Here is a 21,082-nt window from a genome sequence, read left to right as displayed (position 1 = left end):
CAAAAAACGTCTGAATAATCATTTGTTCTATATATATGGTTCAACCTCACACAGCGAAGAGGATGAAGAGAGCACATCTGAAGTTGCTCATGAGAGGCGCTGTACAAATTCTGCGCCACACGATATGATACGAGATGAATTTTTTTTAAATTTTCCAATATTATTAAATTAATACATTTTAGCGGTTTATATAATTTATATAACTGTTATGAATCAATTGTTAAAATTATCAACTCGGTTCTTTTGTTAAGCGCTTTTAACATTGTTTATTTGTTGTCTATGCCAAAAATAAAAATTGCTTCTTTTTCCCGTAAGTTCGGTCCTTTTATTTCAAGATGGGTGAGTAAAGCTTCAATCCTGTTTCATCTTATTTTTGGATTTGTTATATTCTAAAAATTTGTTGAAATTTGATTAATATTATTTTAATTTGTTTGTTTTTAATGTTTATGTTTACAAAAACTGTGGTTGGTTGAAACTAGACGGTTTAAAACATTGTTTTTTTATACTAGCTAAGTTTGTCAGTTTAAGATTTTCTCGTGTGTTATTATATTTATTTTAATTTTGGCTAATATAGTGGCTAGTATATTTTTTAAAATTGTTTTAAAAATTGAAACATTTTAAAATTTAGATCATTTCTAATGATAATCTTTTTTACTAAATCAATCTTTACTTTGGCCATGCAATAATTCTTTCATTTTGTCGACCAGCCAGGTGTTGTGAAAAATTGTGAATCATTTTAATTTAATAATTAAACGTTGCTCTATAGTCTTTGCATAAGGTGCTTTAATTTATCAGATTATAATAATTATTTTTTAATTGTAATTCATTGGGTATTTCATCAGTTATAGTTGGTTTTCTCTTTTCAATTATTCTGATACACAATTTTAATTGTATTTAAGAAAATAATTATAAAAATGTCGCAAAGGATGAAAATTTGATCCTGACTAAAGTGATGCTTTTATTGTCATAGTTACACTGATGCGACTTACATATAATAAAATTTGAGATCATCTTATTCAAAAACAATATCATTTATAATTAAAATGTATAATTAGCTATAACTTTTTTCATCTTAACCACCACAAACAAGGTATTTCACGGGACAAATGGCATAAGCGCAGGAAGACTGGAGGTCGCATGAGTCAAGTGCGCAAGAAGCGAAAGTTTGAGCTTGGTCGACCACCCGCGCATACAAAAGTAATTATATTTTTCAAAATGTTTTGCAGTTCATTCAGATTAACTAAATATTGTGATACTGTCCTAGATTGGTGCCCGAAGAATCCACACAATTAGAACTCGAGGTGGAAATAAAAAATATAGAGCTCTAAGATTAGATACTGGAAACTTTTCTTGGGGATCTGAAGGTCAGTAGATTGTTTTTTGTTTTTAATAACATTGATTTTAAGTTACTAGTGGGAACATAATTAGGAATTTGCTCAGTTATGTGATTTTTCATCTGACATTTGATTGTTTTTACAAATAGCTATCACGAGAAAGACCAGAATTCTTGATGTAGTTTACAATGCCAGCAACAATGAGTTGGTCAGGACAAAAACATTGGTGAAGAACTGCATCATCCTCATTGATTCTGCTCCCTTCAGGAACTGGTATGAAGGGCATTATGCATTGCCTCTCAGCAGGAAGAAGGGTGTAAAACTAGTAAGTGTCTGTGCATCATTCATGATTGTTATGACTTTCCAAAAAAATTTTAAATTTAGAAATCTACTATCAGTTGGAATTTAGTAGTCTTTAATAATTTACTGTTGTGTAAATAACAATAATTACAAAACAGACTAAGTTTTGTGTCATTTTTCTAGAGTTTGAAATTGGTATATTTGTAAAAAGTTTTTGATTTTGAGAAATCCATAAAAATGGTCAAAATATTAATTTAACTTCATGGTTTTTATGTTGTAAGTCTTGAAAAAGATCTGGTTGGTTGGTAAGCTGTCAGTTTGTTTGGCAAAAAGTTTAATTTGCTCAGGTGGTTAAATTGTTGTGATTCAAGGCATTGTTATCGCACACTAACTAATCCAGCACAATCACTAAACACTTTGGTGCATGTGATGATACATTTGGTATTGTGTGAATGTTAGTATTAATACATCCAAAAAATTCAATATTCTTTTGTGCATCTTTTAACATTTAAGGCAGTATCTTGTAATTTAAAATGTTTTGCTATTTAGACTCCTGAAGAAGAAGCCAGGTTGAACAAAAAAAGATCCAAGAAGGCCCAACGCAAATATGAAATTAGGAAGAAGACGGCCAAGGTTGAGCCTGCCCTTGAAGAGCAGTTTGCCAGTGGAAAAATTTTGGGTCTGTTTTAGATAACTATATTTCAATTTTTTGATCGGTTATATTAATTCCATTACTTTTTTAATGGTCAATACTTTAGTCTGTTTTTGATAACTATATTTCATTTTTATGATTGATTATAAGTTTCATTACCTTTTTAAGGGTTATTTTAGTCTGTGGCTTTGTTCAAATGATAAATAATATCTAACCATCAAATTTAATATTTACTTTTACATTCCCAATGTTTAGCTTGCATATCTTCCAGACCGGGGCAATGTGGTCGTGCTGATGGTTACATATTGGAAGGTAAAGAACTGGATTTCTACAACAGAAAGATCAAAGCCAAAAAAGGCAAATAAGCAGTCAAATTGTGCATATTATTCTCCTGACTGAACAGTTCTCGGTTGCTAATGCTTAAATAAATTTTAAAAAATTTTGCCTTGTGTTATTTTTTAATGTGACTAAAGTTTTGTAAATAAATAAAATAAAACACATACATGTATTTCTAAATGTGAACATAGGTGCAGTGAGTGAAACTCCTGCGAACATACGCATATACAAACGTAACATTCAAACTTAAGTGACAAAAACCAAGATCTAATATAAAGACCGGCCTAAAAAAGAAACTGTCTATTTTATAAACTAAGATTTTTCAAAATTTTGCCAATGGTTCACCGTGTTATAGTTACTAAATTTTGAATGGTAAGTAATCAGTCAAGCAACCCAACAAACTCACATGCAGCCTTTGGAATGCAACTCAAAAAATATTAAATTTCATCTCCTGCTTTTTTGTTAGTACGTTTTTATTTATTCTTATAAATATTATGTTGTCTTCATTACATTCAGTCAATTGTATCATGAAGTCGAGATATTTAGAAATAGTTGAGCAAGCATGCATTGAGGAATGAAGAACAGCTAGTCAATTACAGGGTTGTATTCGTTTATGGACGTGACACTTCTATTTGGCACATTTACAAGCACATCAGTATCTATATAAGAAGACAAAAAAGCAGAGAAGAACAACGAAGAATAAGAGAACGAGGATTATGAAGAAGTCAGAAAAAGTTTCGAGCAGAAGAAGAGTCCTGTTATCGCGGAGAAGTTTTGTGTGCGAACTGAACGCAATTTAGCGATAACATCCGACGAAAATTTTATCACGAAGAATTCTACACGCGGTCAGCGAGTGAATTAGATAATCTTCCGAAAAGCAAATTCTGAAGATTTACCGGCCACGTCTAACGAGAGAAGCTTAATTATTGACGATTGGTTTTATTCCGGGATTTACCTGTTGATTAGTTATTGCGCTGTATTCTAACGATTTTATCAATTGAATGAACGAGTTGTTGGTCACAGCAATACACACAAGAGATTGCCAGGACTGTTTTCTTTCTGATAAAGTTCAGCTGGAATAAGTTTGTTCAGGAGTCAGGAAACCACGTAGGGAGAAATAACTGTACCCTACAAGTTCAAGGAGTCGGTTATAACAATATTTTCACTTGTTATAAATTTCAGTTTAACGAAAATAACATGAATATTAAATGGTTATTTGGGATAATTGAAATTACAAACTCTGATTCATCTATCAAGAGTACTTAACTTTGTTTAACAAATTTGAAATCACTGAGAATGTTGACTGAGCGCAGAGATATCTTTTATGATCCACATGAAATCGCATGTATACATCAACTTAGCATAAATGTCATATATATATATATATATATATATATATATATATATACATACATAATATATATAAACATAAATATTGAGAAATACTTTCGATATATGTAGGTATGCTGGTGTATGCATGATACAATTTTATCTTTTAAAGTTCAACATTAACGTGTCAGAACAGTCAAAATAGGGCCATTAATTGCAGATCTGCGCTCACACTAAATTAATTTGAGGTACATATTAGTTTATTTAAAATATTGTACGATGTCCAAAATTATATTAAATGCACAAAAATAATTAATTTTAAAACAAGTTTGTCACTTGTAACAAATGTATAACAAAAAATTTTGAAAAATGCAAACTTAAAATGAGATGTAATGTCACACATCTATGGTACAATTTAAATTGAGAGAAGAAATACTTTATTTCAAACAGAATGTAACAAACAGCTACCATCATTAATACCATTACTACCACAAACTACTCGATCTGTGCAATGAAGACCATCATAAGAATGCCAACGAGCATGGCGCAAATCTCTTTAACACTCTGCCACAATTTTGCATCACCCAACAATTCAGGAATGACAGCAACTGTGGCAATGTAGATGAAACCCCCGGCTGTGAATGGCAGGATCCAGCTTGTAGCCAACTCCCCTGCACCCTCTGCCATCAGACTACACAAGGTGCCTGACAATGCACCGGCTGCTGTGGCCACTTGCAAGAACATAGCCTGAGTCAGAAGAAATTATAAATGACAAAAGTGATAATATGAATTAAACTTAATGATGGCCTTTTTTAATTTAACCAGAATTTATTATAGCTTAAATCATCATAACATTAAAACAGACTATAAAACATGCATACAAAAGATTTAACACAAAAATAAAGCCCACCTTTTTTTTAGAACATCCAGACTGAATGAGGATAGCAAAGTCACCAATCTCATGAGGAACTTCATGAAGTAAGATGGTCAGTGTTGTTATCATGCCAACATTTCGGCTGACCAAATATGAGGCTCCTATTGCCAGACCATCAGTGAAGTTGTGGGTGAAGTCAGCTGCCAAGTTCAGATAGGCAGCCACTTTGATACCAGATTCTGAAAAGTTGAACAAAATATTTTACTGATTTTATTGAGTGAATTAGCAAGTAGACACCAAATATTTGCAATACAACAATAACAACACCTTTGGTTTCTTTTTTAGGTGGTACATCTTTTTTAGTATCACCATGTTGTTCAACCTTTTTTTTGTCACTAGCTGCTATACTATGACTATGACCATGTTTTTCATTTTTTAAAATACGAACTAATTTTTCCACAGCTAGAAAAGCAACAATGCCAGATAGAATCCACAACCCAACCCTCATATCATGAGAATGAGAACTACCATCACCATGTGAATGACCATGATTATGACTACTGACATGGTCATGATCGTGGTGGATATCAACAGTTGAATCATGAGCCATCAAAGCATGAGGAATGAGATGAAGAAATGCATCTCCTAACAAACCTCCTGATGCGAAACTGAGCAATGTCTTTAAAAAGTTTTCGTGAGCTGGTCCCTTGTCTAATGGAATAAGTAGAAGAATAACAATCGGGGCCAAACTGATCAGAACGGTTGATCCAATTGCAGTCATCCATAAATTAAATTCAACTGGTGTTTCATCTTCTCTTTTAACAGTTTTGTGTGCTTCGTGTTCTTCCTTTGGTTTAGCAGTTTTTTGTGGTTCAACGGGTTTAACCGGCACATCTTTCACATTGGCTTCCCTGGAATACTTGAAAGAAGGCGGTTTTTGTTCGCTTTCATCGTGATGATCATGATCATGATGGGCATGTCCGTGATCGTGTGCATGTCCGTGAGAAGCACCGTGATCGTGCGCATGTCCGTGAGAAGCACCGTGATGGGCATGAACGTGACCATGTCCAGCTCCAGGTCCATCGTGTGAATGTCCATGTCCGTGACTAATTACAAACAACGTCACAAAAATTAAAAAAAATTTTAGAATCATATTTGAATTATTAGACTTTAATAATAAATAAAAAGCAATTCTTTCCAAGACATATGCGATACGCCAAATAAAAACAAGAAAATTTCCTACGATGTTTAAAAGTGAAACAGACAAATTTTTCTACGTGTAAGTGATACCAAAGAAAGATAATAGGAAATTATAAATTTTCGCATTCAATCAACCAGTGATCCATCCTCTTTCCTTTTAGACCGTTGAGGTCGATGCCGTCAACTTTTTGCAGATTTCAAAAACTTTCTATTTTAACCAATTTGATTGAATTCAACATTCTAACCAGTTTATCGTTCTCCAACGTCAATCATTTATTTCTCCTCCAAACTGTTATTTAAAAAGAACACCAATTTTTGATTTTATTTCGATTAAAAAATTGACTGTTTCAAAAAAAATGTTCGCTCGAAGATAAGTTGGTGGCCCCTCACAATTTATTACCAGCAAATTTGTTTCAGCTGTCGATATACTTTACAATTAGTTTTTTGTCATTCGGGCCACAATACTCCTTCGAGTCCGAAGATACAAATGAAGTTAAAGATTATACCAAGCCCGCCTTTCCTTGTTTGAGTTTCAACGCGCCACGACAGACTTGTTGCCAGAACCAGCGTTTCCAAAATCGTTACGATAACAAAATGAAGGTCAACAACGTTCAAATAAGAGCGTTATATCTTCTAAATTGAATAACATATGAGATCGAAAACAGCAGTTCAATTATTTCGTTCAAATAACCAAAAGAATAAAAGGAATGATTTCTAACATGTAACTATAACTAACAAAATTATCAAATAAATGATAAAAAGAATCATTTGGAATTAAATAACTGTATTACAATTTTTGAAATGTTATATATAATAAGCGAATTGAAAAGTTATAATCAGCAGAATATTGTAATAAAATTGATTAGTGACAAATAAGCATTAGTAATATTGAAAAAAATTTATTTGGAGGACAAACTACAATTTCTACAAACCTAAATAACCCCAAGAGAAAACTGCAACAGTTAAGAATAACCAAAAATCATAGATCAATCTATGTAAAAGTTTTCATAAATTGCATAAATCACATGCACATACGCTAACACACACCACAAACACACACACACACACACACACACACACACACACACACACACACACACACACACACACACACACACATCTACATACACACATATATACAATACAATATTCATTTATCAAATTTGTGTATATATGAATTTATGGTAAAATTTAATTTTGAAGCTTCAAAAATTGAAAGAAAATATATAATTATATAATATGAATTGTAAATGGTAAATTTGAAATCACAAAAAATATAACCGCCAAAAATGCATTGTCATATTGAATGAAGAACGAATAATGGATATTAAACTATGTGATATAGTTGTAAGACTGAAAACTAGACTAAATTAGCTGGTCTGAAGGAAAATAAACATCAACTAGAATGCAGTAAAATGTTTATAAAGAAATAACGCCAAAATGAATAAGTTAAAAAACTGTATAAATGTACTAGTTTTTATAAACAAGTTTCACTGAAATGAAAAAATGAAATAAATTGTTATAAAGAAAGCATGGAGCATCTACGATCTACATTTTCATATTTTCGTGTGATAATAAATGTCATGTAGAACAAGCCATCCGAGCCATCCAGCCAGTCACACGCCATCTCCAACCATGGTAACATCTGCAGAGGCAGTAGGGATGAACTTGTTACTGATGCCAGCACAATTCATTTGGATGTTCTCGCTGCTGTCCAGCACCTCCTCCTCATCAAAGTCATCCTCGTCGTGATGGTGGGTGACTTCGATCGGCGTTTCCGCCCTGAGATGGGGCACTGCCAATGAGTTTTCCCTCAACAAGGGGGTCACAGGCTTCTGGTCAACAAAGTCACGCGACCTTCTGGGACCTTCCTCGTCACATGATTCATCCTCCGCTGTCAAGTTCACGTGATCAACAGTTGATTCGTGTGGCATCTGATGATTGTTGTTGTTGTCGTTAACAAATCAACCAACCAACAAACCAACCAACCAACTAACAAACCAACCAATTAACCAATCAATCAACCAACCAACCACCAACTATCCAATCAATCAACTAAGCAATCAATCAATTAATCAATCAGTCACAGACTCATTACGTACTAACACACTAACCAGCATAGAAGGCGATTTGAACATGTAACAGAATGGATAATATAGGAGGTTGAGAAAGGTGGAGGCGTACAAATCTGCATACCTCATCACTTGACTGGCAAAAAATGTCTGACGCGATCCTGCCCGTGCAATATTAACATGCATATTATTTATGATGAATTGTACATCCGTGGTGGACATTGAAGTAATTAATCAAGTAATTAATTAATTAATTAATCATTTTAATTAGTTCATAATTTTAACTAACAACTTCCTAACTTTTGTGAACGAAAAAACAAAAATTAAAGAAGCATTTTAATTAGTTTTAATAATTTAAACTAATAATATCCTAACTTTTGTGGGTGACAAAACATAACAAAGAGAAATTAAAACAAGTAAAATGGTGCAACAAATAAATGAATGAATGACACAAACCACTTCTAAAAAGACTGCCGTAAATTCCATATGACAAATCCATTTCATGAGTGACCTCCTGTATGGTTTGGTGGGTGGTGGATGGATGGATTGATTATATTGAAATTCAACTAATTTATTGATAAATTCGACTCACAGATCGATCAATTTATTGATGTCTTACACGATCCTCACATTTCCATAAATTCTATAAACAGTTCCGAAGCAGTTTCAAGAAAAAAACATTAAGATTTTTAAACTAGAAATGATATCTCTTCAATTTTCTACAACTAAGTTGAAAAAATGACAACTGTGCGTGACATGCATGACATACGTGAAATACTGAAAAAATTTTCCAAATGAAGAATCCAACCCTGATGGCCTCCTGCAGGACAGTGATGTCAGGTTTTATGCACGAGGCACTGTCCAGGTTCTTGTACTTGTCGCTCAGAAGTACATCCAGGTTTTGAAGTCTGTGTCAGTTCGATCATTTAATTATTCATTTACATTATTATTTATTATCTTTTTTCAGTTTTAAATGCAAAATATTTCAATATTTGTGAGACTTCTTTAATGCTTAAGCTTCATCATAGTTGGAAAATTCATCATAATTATTTTATTTCATATAACACCAGTAAATGTTGGATTTCGGTAATGTTCTATAGTAGAAAAATGATGCTGATAAACAACTGGCTAACTAACAACAAACATGTAGAAGAAATTGATAACAAACGAACAAACAAACAAACACAAAACTTATTGAAATACATTAACATAACAGGAAGACCAAAGAGTAAACCTATTGAAGAGAGTTCGCTTGTGTGTCCAAACATGAAGTTCTTGGTAAAGTTCGGGGATGACGAGGAATGTTCTCCAACCTCGAATCTTCTTCGACTTCAAGATGTCCCCAAAAATGTGGTCACCAATGTACAGGACATCCTTGCCCTTTGCTCCAATCAGTTCTGAAAACACATCACACGAGCCTGAAAAGAATTTGTTGAAAAATTAAAAAACATTTCGAGTTATTAATAAATTTATTCAAACATGTATTGTATACATAATATGGCCACTGTAAAAATTATGGTAAATGTATTATCTTGCACATAAATGTATGCACTTCCTGATGATAGCTCATGCACCATGCTTTTGATGTAAGAAACTAATAGTGATCTGGTTCAATTGCTGACTCATCCAGCTAGATGAAATAACAATTGTGTAAAACATACAAAAGTTGTTAGTGCCCACGTTAAAATATATGCATTGGTTATGTGAAACAACAGAAAATGTTAACGGAATTGTTGCTGTCCACAGGTACAACAAAAAAGACAACGAATGAACAATGTAGTCATGAAGTGAAAATTTTATGCAGTGCCATCTGGCTGTTTTTCTACAATAATTGAAAAAATATAAAAAATATAAAAAATGAAAAAAACGAATGTAATACCTCCAGAGTAGATCTGTCCTGCCTGCAGGGGTCCAGTGTAGTTGCCAATCTTCTGGGCGCCTGTTCTCTACAAATGTTCCAGGTAAATAAGATTTAATCATTATTGCCATACAAACATTATTTAACAGTTATTTCAATGAAGAAACTTCATTTCGCGAGCAAAAATCAAGCCAAAATTCATTTGAATAATCAACCTCAACCTTAAAACTCAATCAATTCATCAATCAATCAACCAACAACAACAACAAGCCAGTCAGTCAACCAGCCAGCAACTAGCTAGTTAACAGCTAACAAGCCAGCCAAATTACCAGCCAAATAACCAGCCAAATAACCAGCCAACCAACTAACCAACTAACCAACCAGATAGCCAGTCAACCAACCAACCGACCGACCAACCAACCAACCAACCAGCCAGATAGCCAGCCAGCCAGCCAACCAACCAACCAGATAGCCAGCCAGCCAGCCAACCAACCTTATCAATTTGTCTAAGAATGGTCCCCTCGCCAAAGAAGTTTGGTTTCCTACTCTCGACGACAATGTAATCGAAGTACATCTCCCACGTCTTCTCGGGGCTGTCTAACAAGTAGGACATTATTTTCTGCAAAATTATAATTCATGTAAAGATGAAGTTACGAGAGATAAGAGAAAGAGAGAGAGAGAGAGAGAGGAAGATAAACAGAGAGAGGATGTATGTTCTCATTTCATAATATCATTACTGATTTCGCATTACTATGAGCCATTTTATATTTCATATACCCATTATTACAAATTACTTTTGATGGTGCTTCCACCCCTTATAGATGTCATTAATGATATCAGCTTTAATTACTGACGTTGTAAACATCATCATAATTATCCTTGAGTTATAATAGCGTGAAACAGTCTTCAGTGATAAGATGGTAGGCAGTTCAGTTAGTACCACTTAAATGTTCATCACTGAATGATAAGATAGATTTGTTGAAGTGTAGTATGTTGTGCACTTCATTCGTTTACATGGTTATAAAAGTGCACCTGCCTCCCTGCTTGTCAAGAAGTAACTTCCAAATTAATCACAGGAGTGCAATGAATATTTTTAGAATCATAAAATAAAATGAAATAATTCTAAAATTGAAAAACTATAAACAAACTATTCTAAAAGTGGACCAGATAAGAAGAACAAATTTGACGCACAATAAAAAATATGAAAATAGGAATGTGAAATTAGAAATGAACAGAGGAAGCAGAGCCTTACACAGGAGTAATTGTAGTCACTGTTTGTTAGAAGGAAGACCTTAGCTCCAAACTGTCTCATTCTGTTGTTGAGTTTTATTGTAATTAATTAATTAATTAACTCATTAATTAATTTATTAATTACTTCACTAATTTATTTTACACCATCTAATTCGGTATAATGCGTAATAATGTTCTTAAGCAATCAGTGAATTATAAAAACGGTAATCATTTTTATTATAGCCACAAAACCATTAACATGATCAAAACAATATTTTGAAAAAATAACTTCGATAATAAAAAACTATAATAACGGGCAACAATCAACAATAAAAAGCAACAACACAAACACACACACAAAAACACACACAAACAAACAACCTGTTCAGTATGACAGGCAATCTGGCGTCCTTATGTACGTACTGGTCTATTGAGTCCAATATTATAGACTTCAGGTCACCCTACGTATATGTGGTGGCGGGCATGCACATGTGCGCAAGTCAGAAACTCACCAACATCAGCACACACTATTAACATCCTCTTATCATCATAAACAAGCAGCAATGATGTCATCATCGCCATAATCACTATCATCATCATCATCATCACCTGTACGTGTATCCAATCGATGACATCTCTGCAATCCTGAAAAATAGACTTGAATGACATGAAAAGCTCTTTGCATTTCACTCCTGTCGGCTCACTGGATGATGATGATGACGACGATAATGACGACGACGACGATGACAACGATAAGTACAAAAGTGATGAGGATAATAATAAAAAGTGAGTAAAGTGATGAAAGTGAAAAACAATTATAATAAAAATAAATTAATAAAATAATAATATAAACAATGACTGTGCTAATGATAGCATTAGCAGGGTGTGCCATGGGACTACTGCTTCCCACAAACGATTTTTATTTAAATTTTGCAATTTAATTTTAATTTTATGAAAGTTATCTTTCCTATTTAATAGGAAATTCACGATGTTGTGGCTTTTAGCTTTAAAATGACTAAAAATGAATATTTAAAAAAATTTGGCAGAACCTCCAAATAACCTTAAAAGAGCTAAATTCTAACAATGCTTACTTCAATAATGGCATAGATGATGGGGATAATAATAAAAATGACAATAATAAAGATGATTGATGTTTGTTGATTGTTGGATAAATTTCATAAATTTTAACATGGTCAACCTTGTGTCATTTTCTGTTTTATATTACAAAATAAATCTAGTTTCGTACGGATATAATCATTAGTAGTAACGGTAATGTCAGAGAGCAATAAAATTATTATTTTCGTACATTTTGTCATTCTGGTTATATATTTTTGAGTGAGTTTGCATCATGTGCCATATTAGTTAAAGTTTTCATTTAATATCTAGGAAACGGATACAATGACGTTTAATAATAACTTGAAACGATTTTGATGACCATATAAGACGACCAACGAAATAAGATGACTGAGTGTGGCAGAAATATTTCTAATCTTTGTTCATGATAAGAACGAGGTGATAAAATCCACAATTATTCACTAAGTGGTAAAGTCACAATTTGTACACGGAAGATCATTTAAAGTAAACCTCTATAAATCATACATTGAACCTGTCATCGTAATCAATAATATCAAATTATGATGTCATCTTATCATTCTTTTATCATCATCATTGTTCTTATTATTATCATCATCATCATCCCATCATCGTCTTAATTGGTGTGGTGTTATCGTCATTATCAAATTATGACGTCATCCTCCTCCTCCTCTCCACTATCACCACCACCACCATCATCATCATCATCATTGATGAGACGACAGTGTGGGTAGCAGGATGGAGTGAGTGAGTGAAATGAGATTGTCCTAATTTAAATTCAATTGAAATTTAATTCAACAGCTAGAGATGATAAATATAATTCAGTGCCACAAGTTCACTCTGAATAATTAGGTAAATAATAATGATGATAATAATAATAATAATGATGATGATAATAATAGCAAAAGCGATAAAAACAGACCAAATAATTTGCTTGCCAGCTGTTCATCCAGCCAGCCAGTCAACCAATCAATCATTATTAAATAAAATAAAATACATAGTGCAAAAATTTGTTAAATTGTGATCGATGTATTAAATAAGAGTATGAAAAATATGAAATCAAAAAAGTCATTATTAGCTGTAAACACACACCACACACACACACACACACAAACATGAAATAACACACGAACACAAACAAACAACAAACTTACATACACATGCACGCACATAAGGGCTTAGTTAAACCAACAAAATATTTAAAAACATGCACTGTACAGAGTTTATGCAAATGTGAATAAAAGTGAATAGCGCCATGTAATGAATCACACCGGTTCAAAAATGAAATATTACATTACAAAAATGTAAACAGTCAAAAGAATCAACGATGTTGAATTGGTATAACAAAAAAATGAACAAACAAACAGACAAACAAAACAAATCGACAAACAAAAAAGAAACACACAAAAACTGCATGCACAAAGTAGATACACATTTTTGGTACCATCTTTGTATGTACAAATTTTTATGCACGTGTTTGTTGTGTACGCACTTAAAAATTTGTTTGTATATTTATTGTACACTCACGTGTTAACGTATATTTGCATGTTTGTAGTGTACATTTATAATTTTAAATGCTAGTAGATGTAGAATGGATATTTACTGCAATAATTCAATGGACATGTGCTAAAAGAAGAGCAGGGCTGTTGTAATAAAATGAAGTGAAAAAATCATTCAGAACAGAGCTGGCATCTGCACTATCTATGGACTATAAATATTGGCCGGGTGAAAAAGAATTTAAGATGATGGTAAAGGATAAAATAAAATGTAAAAAGGTGTAAGATTTAAAAAACAAATTGTTAATCAACAGCTTGTCAGTTAATCAACAAAATAAAACTTACAAAGAAAATATTAAGTAAGATGAAGAGAATAGCAAATGGTCATCAACAATAAATGCGGTTCTACCAACAATAATCGACGATAACACTCTGAAGACGGCTTTAAAGAGCCTACATACAAACACTGCTAAAGCCGGCGCTGAGTCGTACCAGTCGCCGCTATTGCTCGATCGATGGCCTCCTCCAGCACCAAAAATAGATCCTTCAGAAGAATTACTTCCAAGGGCTATCAGACGGACCCTCGCCCAACTGAATGGTTTGATCGGCTTTTAAACATTTGAACATGATTTTAGCTTATTGTTAACTTTTATTTTTAATTATTTTTCACTTGTGATATTTTGATATTGTGACAATTGGTTTGTGATATATCAATGCAAGGGTTCCATATTATTTAGAATTTTATTTTCTTCTTTGTAACCTTTTTTCATGTTTCGTTTTTACGTTTCATAAAATAAACTTCTATAAAAAAAATTTGGTTTATTTCTTATTTGGTCTGATGATATATTTAGAGAATAGTTTGATTTCATTGTGGATATAAAAGCACCAACAACGGTGATGGCAAAAATAAAAGAAATAATTATTAAACAGATGAGAGTGTGGAATTTAAACAAGCAAGCACCAAATCACTGCAGATAGAAACTGACGAATGATATGCTGCATAAAATAAGCGTCAACTGATTCAGAGCAAATGTTACAAAAAACGAGTTCTTAAAAATTGTTTCTAATATTAGAAAGTCAGTAAAATCAAATATGCACACATACAAGCCGTGTGGCTGTCGTGTCATCCAAGGATATTTTGTTTACATACTCCACTGATTAAGCATTCTTTCATCTGGTTATCTTCTCATCTATTCATTCAAGCATGTATGCATGCGTGCATGCATTCATTCGTTCGTTCATTCATTCATTCATTCATACATACATACATACATACATACATACATACATACATACATACATACATACATACATACATACATACATACATACACACAAACATACCTACATACATACATACATACAAACAAACATACATACATTCGTTCAGTCATACATACAGACATATATTTATGCATAGTCATCTGCAGCGGTGCTTAGATATTATTAAAAATACATCGACATTTTCCCCCAGCAAGTTAAGTTAGTTAAGTACACTACATACACTACACTCACACTGAAGAAGACAAACATACAAAAGTTGTTAAAGATGGTAAAAAACGAAGGAACATGCACACATAATAAAAAACAAACAAACACTCAAACAAACAAACAAGTATACAAATAAACAAACAAACATCTACCATTACATACACTCATAAAAGCAGACAGGCATGCATACATCATAAAACTCACGGCAAGTTAGATCTGTTTACAAATTTTATCATTAAGTGACTTACTAAAAGTTTACATGTTTTTATGAAAACAAATTTAATTGGAGCCTGTTGTTCAATTTAATTTTTCAGTTAGAAACACTCCAACTGATACCCAATGTTTTCAGAAACCGACATGAATGAGTCTACACCTACATATTTATACATTATTCTCTATATTCCCTCTTTTTATATATTTCTATATTTCTCTCTCTCTCTCTCTCTTGCACTCACATTCCTACTGATGATACTACTACTGCACGTTTGAAGACGTGAGTGAACGTACATCAAATCCTATTTTTAGGTTAGTCTTTTCATACCTAATTCTTTCATTACATATATTTCTCTTTCATTTCTAGCATATTTTTAAACTCCATCCCTCCCTTCCTCCTCTCTATCTCTCTCTCTCACTTTCTCAGGCACTCACATATTTCTAGCACTACTCCTGAACTTTAAAAAACCTAGGTGATTCAACCCACACACAGAATTTTTTCAATAGGTTTATAAGACAAAAAATTTTTGATATGGAAAAAAAATTTAAACAGAAAATGAATAAAAATAAACGAGTTTCTAATTAAAAGTTGAGACTGATGAATTATCTATAATAACGTCATCGGCTATGTGAAGGATTCATTAAAATTATGTTTGGACTTGAATAAACAATTATTATATCAAATAAACCGTTTAAATGAATATACACTAACTGCACATAATCAGGTGAATTGCTGAAGAAGTCTATAAGGCAGGCAAGAAGGTAAGTCTCTGTGATCGAGCCCAATGAATCACACAATTAGTAAATCAATCAATTAATCAATCAATTAATCAATCAATTAATCAATCAATCAATTAGTCAATCAATCAATTTATCAATCACTCAGTCTGTCAATTAAACATTTATTTATTCAGTTTGTCATCAGTCATTCAATTATTTGATAAAATTAACTGTTGGCCAGTCAGTCAGTGAATCAATTGGTTTAACAGTGCAAAGCAAGAGAGATGAAAATGACCAATGAGTTTTATTTTGTGGTCAAATGATCAATCCAATATAAACTCAATATTTCTCGAAATACAAATAAATCAATCCACTCAATTGATCAATAAGTCAGTCAATCAGCCAATCAAAAGTCCCCACTAATCAATCGATCAATCAATCAATCAATCAATCAATCAATCAATCAATCAATCAATCAATCAATCAATCAATCAATCAATCAATCAATCAATCAATCAATCAATCAATCAATCAATCAATCAATCAATCGATCGATCAATCAACCAACCAACCAATCAATCAATCAACCAATCAATCAACCAATCAATCAATCAATCAACCGATCAATCAACCGATCACCCAATCAGATGACCATCATGGTGCAGACACTGACCAGGAAGATTGAATAATGTGTTGAGAACATATATCCTGTTCTCATCCAGCTGAATGAACTTGTTAGGATAGAGTGTTCTTATTTCTGAACTACAAACAAATTAAAATTAAAAAGTTTATGAAAAAATTCTGGAAGAAAATTAAAGCAAAGTTTTTCTAAAACAAATTATTACTACAAAAACATGATAAAAAATTGAGTCAAATTTAATCTAGCAAACAAAACACAATGTAACAATACAATGATAATAATAATATATTATATATATGATAATAATATATTTTGAAGGCCAGAGTTAAAAACTGTAAACAAAAATGAAAACAACAAACAATTTATGTATTTTTTGGCTGATTCTGTTTATTTTTAAAAATTATACAGGTAAGCATTGTCACAAACAAGCCCAACAATTTTATATAAAAAAAACCACTTTTATATTAGAAACAGAAATGAACAAATGTAACTAAACCTACAATAATCTTAACAACAACAAAAGCAGCAGCAGCAACAACAACAACAACAAACAAACAACAACAACAATAATAATATAGATGTAATAAATAATAATAATAATAAAAAAGTAATAAAAAATAATAATGATGAAAGAAACAAATGAAGAGGAACAAACGATTTGAGAACAGTGAAACCGTGAGTGCAGACCAGCAGGTTCCCATAAGGATCAACTTTCAACAGGTTTCCATACTTTGTGTCAAACCACAAACCTCTTCATGATAACACGATGATCAAATACTTTCATATATTTATCTATTTATTCATTTATTTACTTGTTGATCATTTTATTTATGAATTCAATACTATATTTATTTGATAACTTAGTAAATTATTGTTAAATTAATTATTTAATTTAAAAAAATGAAAATAAATTCAAACATTAGAATAACAACAACACAACCACAGTTTTGTTATTCATTTTATACTTGCACACATAAATGTTACATCCAATTATAAAAATTAATACAAATCCACACAAACTACAACCACATATATCACAATATATATCACAGATGCTTCTAACATGTCACTAATAAAATATCTAATTCAACAGGAGGTAGGTATGGAAAGCAGAGATTACCTAACGGGGAAAGTAGGATCGTACTGATATATCTTGAGGGCTTCCGGGTAACCGATGGCCACCAACCTATCAACTGCTTGATTGAAACCCAGCGACTCCATTTGTGGAGATTTGTAAACTTGGCGTGGAGGGAAAGATTTATCAACGTATTTTAGAAAAATATATCCTTTACTTTTAGAGAAAGAACTTTTAATAATTTAAGGTGGATATTTAATTATTAAATTAAAATTATTAACTTCTGGAATAATAATTTCAATTGAAATTATAGTATACTATAAATGAGCAATATTTCAAAAATTAAAGACTGTAAAGTTCAGGATAATAATATTAAGAAAATTATTTACAGCCATCTTTAAATAAACAGGAATCTATTGAATAATTACAATTTATAAATGAGGAAAATTCTTTGATTTTGAACTATGATTTTCAATCCTAACCAGCTAGAGTGTAATCCATATCAAAACCAAAAAATTTAATCTTTTCCAGGTGTAAACTTCTATTGACAAATATCCTTTAGTAGAGTTTAAAAAAAATACTAAAAATTACTAGCTAGTAAAATTATTTCAGCTTTATAATTTTGGCAATGTTTTCTTTAAAAATTTCATAAAAAAAAGTTGAATGGCAAAAAACTTTTTCAATATAATTTATTTAAACATTAATAAATAATTTAACACTAATAATTAATTTATTTAAATTTTAATAAATAATTTAACACTAATAATTAATTTCTTTTAATTTCAATAAATATAATAACAGCACAATCGATTCATTTTGCTTAAATTAAATTACAGATAAATTTAAAATCAAACACCTAATTTAATTTTAATTATAAAAAATACTAAATGAACTGACTGAACCTATGTTTAGTTTCCCGTTTATATGTCTTGGCAACAGTCAGGTCTCCCATTCCGGTGCTGTTCAGCAGCTCAATGCTCATGCTTCTCAGGGTTACATTATTGGGTTTGTTGCTCAAGGTCGATGATTGTGTGGCTGTCGTTGGCGAGCTAGCATTGCTTTCATTAGAAGAAGATGCCATCATAAGGTGGTTATCAGTTGTTTATTAATCAATTGAAATGATTAATTACAGTAGTTATGTATCTTTGTTCTTAGTTATATTATTTGTTCTATGTATGAGTTATCTATCTATGCACCTATCTATTAATATTTGATTTCCAATTATATGCCAATTTACTTAGATCTACGTTCACTGGCAGGCTGGTAGGCAGTCAGGCGGGGTAGGTACTTGAAAGGTAGAGTTTATTAAACTTTTTTTTAGAGTAGGGTGAAAGTTAATTGATCAGATCTGATTGGTGTTGATCATGACATAAAATAAGAGTTATTAAGAGTTAGAAGGAGTGTTTGTTTATAAAAATAGATTTTAATTGAAATATATTAAATTTTAAATAACTCTCAAGGTGAATTATAAAACCACAATAACCAATTTTCAGCACGAACGGAAATACCTGTCATTAGGTATTTTTACGAAATAGATTTTGAAAACCTTTCTCCAAAGATTTAAAGATAGGTAAAACTAATAGCCGTAAATACCAGGTAGAACGTAATTAAAATAATAAAAATGAGAATGACGACAACGACGATGATGATGTCACTGGGATGTGATGTAAGCGTCAGATTGACAGTCTAACTGGAGAAATAATATTTTACCATGGATTTTGAAAGTTTGGTGGTATTTACATGTCTTTCTATTCCTTCGTATGTATTAGGTCATCGCCATGGTTTAGTGGTTAAGGTGCCTGATACAGAGACAGAGTTCGAATGTATAGATTCTTTTTGACGTCATCAAAATGTTATAACATCTTTTCCAGCGATCAAAAACATTCTTATTTAATTTAACTTGATGAGAATAGATAATAATTTCCACAACTAGTATATTCTTCATTTAATTAGAGAACATATTTGTAAATAAGAACAATAAATTATATTCAATTTTATACATTTGTATGAAAGCACTTTGAAAATATACTTTCTAATTGAATTCCATTCAATCGGTGAAAATATTAATTAAATAACATTAAATAACAATGTACGTGCATGTAAATGTACTACATTCATACAATTTTTTATTAATTTTCCAGCCAATCAGCATCAAGAAGTTTTGGGACAAAAATCATCACTCAACTGGTGACTCAGTAAATTCGACGAATCGTGATGTCAACTTTGGTGTGTGCTTCTCAAAAAAATATTCAAGTTGAACTGAATAAAATACATTTTCCATACTTTTTCATTTCGGCTTCAACTCTTGTCGCTTCTACATTGTGAGCTGCAAAAGATGAGATAGGAAGACTCAAATGCATCCGCCTGTGCACTTCTTCTTAGTCAATACCTTCTTTAAAATTTCATGAGAACACTTTTGAAGCAGCGGCAACCTGGTTACGGACTCGCGCGCAAAAAACAACAACAACAACAACCTCAACAACAACAAAGAGACTTTTCAGCGGGGATATCTGCCATTTTTATAAATTCATTAAGCCACACGTTTAAAATGTCGAAATGGGAAGAAAAAAATGCGCATTTAAAAGCTTTCAATGGAATCCGCGCTTGCATTTTAATTAGCACTCGTCGATGCACTTTTACACTGGAAGCAACAGGCAAATTTTCACCGGAAGTGGATGAGGTTGAAGAGTTTCCGGTTATACAGAAAGCTTTTAAGAAAGAGACAGGTGATGACGATTACGATAATAATGACGATGATGATGATTGGTTATGGTTGAGATAGTAATGATGATGGTGCTTGCAATGGCGATGCTGAAGACGAAATAATTATGGTGATGACGGTGATGATGATGATGACGGTGATGATGTTTTTGATGTGGAGAGGCAGGAAGTGGAAAGGTAATCAACTGTTCTTCTCGTGTTCGTGATACCCAAAACATCATCATCGACACATCCACATCATAAAAAGTGGAATTTTTTATTTTCTCTTGTTCGTACGTTTCAATTGTTGTTAATATTGGTGTTTGTTAGGTTATTTATGCCTAGATATAAATTATTTGTTAATTTTTAGTAAGCAGCTGACCACAGAACGAAATTACTGAACATCAACGTAGGGGCAAAAATGGAAAATACGTGAAAACAACACAACAACAACACACACACAACAACAA

The 21,082-nt window shown here is 32.1% G+C and overlaps 3 protein-coding genes across 3 annotated transcripts; 1 reads left to right on the top strand and 2 right to left on the bottom strand.

Moving 5' to 3' along the window:
* Nucleotides 1-335: 335 nt before the first annotated feature.
* Nucleotides 336-2,725, top strand: HELRODRAFT_193555 (hypothetical protein; the record flags this gene model as incomplete). The annotated part of the gene is made up of 6 exons (XM_009028252.1): nucleotides 336-339; nucleotides 1,091-1,197; nucleotides 1,265-1,364; nucleotides 1,484-1,658; nucleotides 2,183-2,313; nucleotides 2,542-2,725. 6 exons carry the CDS (start codon nucleotides 336-338, stop codon nucleotides 2,649-2,651), a joined length of 627 nt encoding a protein of 208 aa, XP_009026500.1. The 3' UTR covers nucleotides 2,652-2,725.
* Nucleotides 2,726-3,866: 1,141 nt separating this feature from the next.
* On the bottom strand, nucleotides 3,867-6,057 carry HELRODRAFT_185976 (hypothetical protein). Its single transcript, XM_009028251.1, has 3 exons — nucleotides 5,153-6,057; nucleotides 4,862-5,064; nucleotides 3,867-4,698 (listed from the first exon to the last, which is right to left on the bottom strand). Exons 1-3 carry the CDS (start codon nucleotides 5,976-5,978, stop codon nucleotides 4,447-4,449), a joined length of 1,281 nt encoding a protein of 426 aa, XP_009026499.1. The 5' UTR covers nucleotides 5,979-6,057; the 3' UTR covers nucleotides 3,867-4,446.
* Nucleotides 6,058-7,641: 1,584 nt separating this feature from the next.
* On the bottom strand, nucleotides 7,642-18,467 carry HELRODRAFT_86766 (hypothetical protein; the record flags this gene model as incomplete). The annotated part of the gene is made up of 15 exons (XM_009028215.1): nucleotides 7,642-7,959; nucleotides 8,140-8,258; nucleotides 8,554-8,611; nucleotides 8,906-9,005; nucleotides 9,332-9,515; nucleotides 9,977-10,043; nucleotides 10,449-10,574; nucleotides 11,208-11,268; nucleotides 11,564-11,646; nucleotides 11,795-11,888; nucleotides 16,190-16,247; nucleotides 16,871-16,959; nucleotides 17,493-17,588; nucleotides 17,958-18,075; nucleotides 18,395-18,467. Coding segments are annotated over 15 exons (1,644 nt in total), but the record flags the coding sequence as incomplete, so codon positions are not given.
* Between the last annotated feature and the right edge of the window lie 2,615 nt (nucleotides 18,468-21,082).

The sequence above is a fragment of the Helobdella robusta genome, assembly GCF_000326865.2.
Source record: "Helobdella robusta unplaced genomic scaffold HELROscaffold_54, whole genome shotgun sequence".
Taxonomy (NCBI): Eukaryota; Metazoa; Annelida; class Clitellata; order Rhynchobdellida; family Glossiphoniidae; genus Helobdella; species Helobdella robusta.
This window is presented reverse-complemented; position numbering and strand designations above follow the sequence as displayed.

Bases quoted from the DNA above. Each gene is read 5' to 3' on its own strand.
- HELRODRAFT_185976 (XM_009028251.1), bottom strand. From the start codon at position 5,978: ATGATTCTAAAATTTTTTTTAATTTTTGTGACGTTGTTTGTAATTAGT. The intron at 5,065-5,152 runs GTGTTGTTATTG...TCAACTTTTCAG, and splicing joins ACCTAAAAAAGAAACCAAAG to AATCTGGTATCAAAGTGGCT. The intron at 4,699-4,861 runs GTGGGCTTTATT...CTTCTGACTCAG, and splicing joins CTGGATGTTCTAAAAAAAAG to GCTATGTTCTTGCAAGTGGC.